General features: G+C 41.5%; 1 protein-coding gene across 1 annotated transcript; it reads right to left on the reverse strand.

The window, feature by feature from the left end:
• Nucleotides 1-713: 713 nt before the first annotated feature.
• On the reverse strand, nucleotides 714-6061 carry SARC_12489 (hypothetical protein; the record flags this gene model as incomplete). The annotated part of the gene is made up of 7 exons (XM_014293403.1): nucleotides 5703-6061; nucleotides 4576-4685; nucleotides 3584-3750; nucleotides 2868-3002; nucleotides 1847-1946; nucleotides 1108-1171; nucleotides 714-763 (listed from the first exon to the last, which is right to left on the reverse strand). Coding segments are annotated over exons 1-7 (804 nt in total), but the record flags the coding sequence as incomplete, so codon positions are not given.
• Between the last annotated feature and the right edge of the window lie 1179 nt (nucleotides 6062-7240).

Here is a 7240-nt window from a genome sequence, read left to right on the forward strand (position 1 = left end):
GACGCTGTTGAAAGTATCCACACACACATATATATATATATATATATATATATATAAATGCGCAGCAAGCACAGGACTCTGGGTCACATACAGCACACACTGTTGAAGTGGAACGTGGCGATGGTAAATGCAAAGGTCCTATGACCCGATGAAACCAAGAAAATTCCCCTCAAAACTACTGTCAGTATGTCTAGAATGAAAAAATAAAATAACCCGATTTCCCAGAATCACCACAGCTGTTTGTATGTAGAGAATGGATAAAATAAAATAAAATACCCCAATTTGAATTACAAATTATACTTACATATTCGGTCATACGGACGATAACCAAATATGGCATGGCCAAGACCACAGGCGTATCGAAAGTCGTCTGAAATACTAAATAGTTGCTACGCCAACAACAACACACAAGCAACTTGGAACAACTCGAAAGCAATTCGAAATAATATGCAAACCATGTTTGTGAACAGCCTCGGCCCCATCAGCCCTATCAAACGTATCAAGCACAAAGGAGAGCCCCGATTATTCGAACATATCGGGTGCAACTGTAATATGGAGCATGGTAGGTATTTCCAGCGCAAAAAAGAGCCAAGCTGCTACTAGACTATCCACAGCACTGCAAGGGTCGGGTGTGCGTATGCATTCAGCGAATCATCGTGTCCAGCATTAAAACGGGGGAGAATATGATAGATACACTCAACCACACACCACCACTTACAGAATGAAGCTCCTGTTGCCATGGTTACCGGTTTTTGTAGCGTTCCTGTGGGGACGGATTGGATGTCAGGAAAATGAGGGTAATGTCTAAAACCCTATACTCTAAACACAACTCTGAACCCTAAACCAAATGAGATCCAAATGACAGGCGGTGGAAACGCAAGAAGTGCACACGGCACACGCCAATGATAACGAGATGACAGAGCTGATAGTAAGCGTTAACGCGGCACAGACATTTTCCACGAACGACCATCCGCGCGCCGAACTCATCGATTGGAGAGAATCAGAGGCAACTGAAACTGCAGTGATTGTAATTATAACACGTAGGCGGATATCGAAGAAGCACGAACAAGATTAGAATAGAAATATGTGCACTTGACAGGTCCATACCGAGAACCAAGTATTGATTGGTGCCGTCGCGGAAGAATGCACCAGCATCTCGAGGCAAATGTAACTAAGCAAAGGAGCGCAATGAAGTATAACTATGAGTTAGAAAAGGATAACTTGATTCCATTTAAGATGGTTCCCGTACCTGTGAGTTAAGAAAGACAAAATAATCGACCTCAATTTGAAACAAGCAAGGCCTTCTGCTAGCATGCACTGTGAATAAAAAAAGTACTATTGATGATATGGAATTATTGGCTATCAAACAGAGAAAATTGTAGTTTCTTAGGAGTTGAGTTGTACGGTGGCCATTAACATTAAAAAAAATATCAGGACCGAACTGCACGTACTATATATAGTGTCCAGTACCACCGATATGCGTGCCAATAAATCAAAATCAGGATGATGAGCATTGTGTAGTTTTAATTGCTTGCACGGCTACGATTGAACATGGAACGACCGGTCTGCGAGAGACTAAACACCCAAAATTCTAAACTCTAGATACACTCCAGAGATTGAAAAGCGAACTGATGGCTGGATTGTGAAGTGTAGGAGTGCGAGGAAACTAGTCACAACATATTCGATAGCAACAGTTAGAGACGGACACATTGATGTGGTTATATTATATATATATAGGGTTTTAGGGTTTTAGGGTTTTAATATATATATATATATATATTTATATATTCAAGTACATGCACCCAACCCGAATGCTGTACTTGGTGCAGACCAGAGAATGACTCACTTTCAAATGTGGCAGGTTCACTTCGGGGAAGTCGGGGTTGAGACCGTCACAGAACTCGTTCATGGCCACAGCCACTTCGTCCAGATCGGTGCCAAAGGTTCTAAATATAGCAGCCAAGCACAAATTAGATTCATCCATAATGTATATACAAGAGCGTGGCACGAGTCCAGGGGGTGTCGCAGAATCCACTCATGGCCACTGCCACTTCGTGCAATAGGTTAGAAAAGTTCTAAATATAGCAACCAATCACACATTCTCTAGGCATATACGTAAATTCTGACTAAATTTATATTATGTAACCAGACGTTAATAACACTGTAGCTCTTTAGACTCGAAAACAATACTTAATTAGGAATGTGGCACGAAACCAGGGGCCGTTCGACTGTCGTAACATAACACCATACCAATCCCATCAATGCCTAAGGCGAAGCTATACTTGCTGAATGCAATTGGGTGTACAGTGGGGATGTATATATCGACGCTGTCAATGAGTTTTGATACTGAAAAGCCACAGATCATCTGAAAAGAGAGTCAGGACAAATGACTTCGTTGGCTTGGGTTACGGTCCGGACGTAAACCGAGCCGATAAGGACAACACAACATGAACCTACTATTACTATATGTACCTGATTTTGCTACCAATTTAGTTGAATATTAGACGTTACCTGACATTTATGTTCTCTAGGTGGACTAGTGTGAAGAAAGAGTGGGCTAATTTTACCTAATTTTGCTACCAATTTAGTTGAATATGAGACGTTACCTGGCTTTGTGTTCTCTAAATGGACTGTGAAGAAAGAGTGGGCTATATATCTCTGATTTTGCTACCAGTTTACGTGAATATGAGACGATATCTGACATTTTTTTTCCTGAGCGCATTAGTATGAAGAAAAATGAACTATATACCCCACATTTCACTACCAATTCACCTGGATATAAAACAATATCTGACATTTGTACCCTCTAAGTAGACTTGTATGAAGAAAGAGTGGATTATACACACCTGATTTCACTACCAATTTACCTGAATATGAGACGATATCTGACATTTGTACTCTCTAAGCGGACCAGCAAGTGGAAGAAAGAGTTGACTATAGTCCTGTACTCTCCCGGCCGGCCCTGCACGCGTAGAGTATCCAGCAATCGGCTATAAGTATCTCTGCATGAAGCAAACGGGCAAGATATATAATCTTTCAGCGGCAATATGCATGAAAGACTCGTACGATTCATGCTATCAACTAAACACAAACATCTTAGCTATCTCGGCGCAGAGGAACGAATCCCGTAATAACTAAGACAAAATAGACACGTGCTATGGGTATTGACCATATATAAAACCGGCACCAAGCATACATTAGTCAGATATATATATAAAATGTATATACCTACGTTTATATATATATATATATACAAATTTATACATATATATATATATATATGTGTGTGTATATATATATATGTGTGTGTGCGTGTGTGTGTATGTATGAATATATATATATATATATATATACTCAATCTATCTCACAAGAAACCTTCAGCTGAATACATGTACTCCGACACGTTCCCGGCAAATAAACATAGAATACAGAAGAAACGCTTGATATCGCCTACAACTAAACATGAGCGGATAAAAATCGGCACTCTTTCTACCAATACATAAAAACTCAAACCGCTCCCGTTCTGCAGGCATGATTGACGTCGAAGGCTTGACGCTTCGCAACACACCAACAAACAGCTCACCTGTACTGTTCACCGGGAAAGCCTGGACTGGTGAAGGTCTTGAGTGCGGCTTTCCGGCGCTCCTTCACAGCATAATTCTTCTCACGTTGCTCTTCTTTGTTGACACTCTCAGAGAGTGGAGGGTACGGGAAGCGTATACTGTCGATATAGTGCTTGAAGTCCACGAGCTGATGCGGGTGTGTTGATGGTAGAGAGGTAAGGTTGAGAGAATAAGTACCCCAAATGTATGCACACGCGCGCAGATGTGGGGCACGTGTGTAGGTGCAAAACAACAGAAGTAAGTACGTGTGTGTATATAGAGTGCAAAACAGATGCAAAAATTATGTGAATGTATATACATAATATGCAGATATGTGGTTGCAAAAAATCTAGAGAGAGCATATGTATGTATATATGCATATGCAAGTATTCAATATGCAAAAGAAATATAACTAGCGCGATGCTTAAATTGTTCGACGTGACTCGCAAGAGAAATACCACCGCTACAGATACAGAACTCCGCATCCCACATACAGATACTAGTACTACTAATGAGCGGCAGGAGCAAGAACGGCTTGTTTCCGGAGATCAAATAAGCTCACAACTGTTGCACCAGAGACGTATAAGCAAAGACTTGGAAAAGGTAGTTATGTTCGATCTGAAGGAGCGTGTGTTTGCTTTCGTGACCCGCGAGCAGATGGGCAAATGCACAACTTCAGCGACAGAACTTGAGGCTCTGGGCATGGGTAAGCCCCCAGGTGTTCCGGTACAGTGGAGCAGTTACATACACCACATCATACGAAGGGTTTAGGGTTTAGGGTTTGTGAATGTATATGCTCTGCGCATCAGGTCTGCGTTGTAAAGAACGTTACGAGTTTTAGGGTTTAAGTGTATGTACACACCGGACATTCGCACAGATGGGATCAACGCATACAGTCATATACTGACACGCGACTAAACAAGCCCTGCAGTGACACTATGCACACACACACACACACACACACACGACTTACAGACTCTTCGTCAGGAGGCGTCGAGAATGGCTCGTGAGAAACCGCCACCCAGATACCATTGGCATCAACGCGGCCATACACACAGCTGGCCACAGTTTCGCTGATAATATCTGGGTTTAGAATAAACAAGATACTGAATGAGTAGGTATGTTATGCATTGCTAAGCGGCCTAGCATCCGTTGCTAAGGGACGTATTCGACTAGAACTACAAACCATGTTGAGGAGGAAAGAGCGCAAACGTATATATGTATAAACATGATATGTACTGTCCAGCTGAAATGAACCGTCGCAAATGAACCGTCGCAAATGAACAATAAGAGAACTGGAAAAACACAGCGCAAACGTATCTATGTGTAAGTAAACTCTGTAGCAACGGTCTGAACAAAAACCACCTCTGTGGGAAATACTGGACTGGAGCTATATGGTAATCGGGAGGAATAGAGCGCAAGCATATCTGTATGTGAGTATACAGTACACTATCGAGTTAAATTACGTTGCCAGTGTAAAACCTCGACTAGAACTACAGTTGCATGCTCAGAACAGCACAGTTATACTTTGGATCATCGACGTAATGCACAGCTGTGTAAGTTCTCGACTGACGGGGATTAACAGAATGTGCTAAGCAATGGGCAAGTACTCATATTAAAGACCGACATCTGGTCCTGTTTACTGGCCGGAAGCATTGTATTATTAGTGCCCGCCATTGCACTGTATGTCGTCTTCGACCACTCAACTGACGCAGGTTAAGGAATCATGCGTAGTGTGTATTTTGGGGTTGGATATTGCACACCCATCCCCAGTAGATGCTAAACATAACACTCGAGGATATGGTACTCCAAACAAGAAATGCCGTACATGCGCACATGAAATATGCCCTTTTGTCTCAAACATGTGTGTGTTTATCATACATGTGTGTACCTGTGAATATATATACACACACATATATATATATATATATGCTTGTAAGTACGTGGACAATATGTGACAGCTACAAGTTGCGGTATAAAACGAACGGGTACAAACACACGGCAGTGTCAAGCTTCATCAGCTACGCTTGTATATACTAATACACAGCAGATATTAATAGTAGCCAGCACAGGCTACTCTTAGCACCATCTTGGACATACCTTCGGTAGTCTTCCTGCCAGCTTTATCGGACATGAGCAGTGTTCTATTTATATCGACATGGAGCACTAATGTGAAGTCCATGGTACTGGATCTGTGCTGGAGTGATAGTATAGCGTATAATAGAAGCGCGGCGGCTATACAGTGGAAGGTGCCGATGTGGAAGCAGCAGAAACGCATTGAATGTGTGAAGTTAGTGAGATAGTGCGCCGAGACTATTTAAGTGAACTCCTAAGAGAACCTCAATTAAATCTGGAGACGTAAGCGAAATTATGCAGTGGTATGAGTGCTTTTGATGTATATATTTGCATCGATGTCTACACTGAACAACAAACTCGTCGGATTGCAGGTACATATTCTATTTATATTGATGTATAGATAAGCTTCTATAGAACGCTACATATATTTATTACATTTTAAATATATATAAACACCTCGGTTTTTAGGTGTTCAATTTTCAGGGGAGAAGGCTAAACCCAAAGTCAGTATACTTTGCCGAACTCTTTTTTTTTGCAATAAAAACAATCACACCCTGTCCAATAGGATTCTTGGCACTGTCGACAAAACCTTACTCAGATTTTTACAGGTAGGGTAGGGTATGTAATAAGTGTTCGCAAGAGTGTATGTATTCGATACATATGCATTTTCATCGTGTAGAACGCGTTGGATGTGGAGTTTAAATGGCAGTCGTCTGGTGTGTTAGCATATGGACAGACGCACACTCATTCGTACAGTGAGGCGTACACCAAAACGCAGGACATAAAATCTCATACGCCAACAAGCCACTTGTATAGTCAATAGCTTTCATAGCAGTAGCATCGCAACAGCCAGGGTGCCCAAGTTATATACACGCACCGCACACCGCACTGTACCGTTGCTGGGGAATGTGACCGTGATCATTCGCTTGTATCTCTACGAGTATACACGGCTTTTAACGAGGCACTATATATAGTACAAAGCTTAGTTAACTATATAGACCACAAATCTTAATTAAGGACATGTAGGATGTCCTGCGGCCGTCAGCTTTACAAACAAATTATACTGCTCACATCGTGACGACTTAGTTGACACACAGCCACCATGACTGACAATACGCTATCGAACATCTTGTTCGGAAATGTTGACAATAAAGGAAGACTGGAAAGCAGCGTCCTTACTCAGGTATCGTATGAATAATCGCATGTCTGTAACCTGCTTGTCGAGGACGCCCACCTGTCTGTATCCTGCCTATTCCTAACCTAATGTCAGTATCGCAATCGCTGAGGCGGTCGCTATATTGAACTGTGCGGGACTGCCGATGGTTTATCATGTCGTTGCAATTGGAATACACCTCGTACTACCGCATATCGAGCTCATGTAATAAACATTTAGGAACTGACGGTCTGCCATTTCGATCTATATATTTATATATGATACTATACGAATCATCTGCAGAGCACTCAGTATTGACAAGCTTGAATTCATTGTTATATCGAAGTGTATACTATCAATATATATATATATATATATATATATGTATATATGTATTCATGGTTATATG

The sequence above is a fragment of the Sphaeroforma arctica genome (assembly GCF_001186125.1).
Source record: "Sphaeroforma arctica JP610 unplaced genomic scaffold supercont1.2346, whole genome shotgun sequence".
In the NCBI taxonomy this organism is placed as follows: domain Eukaryota; class Ichthyosporea; order Ichthyophonida; genus Sphaeroforma; species Sphaeroforma arctica.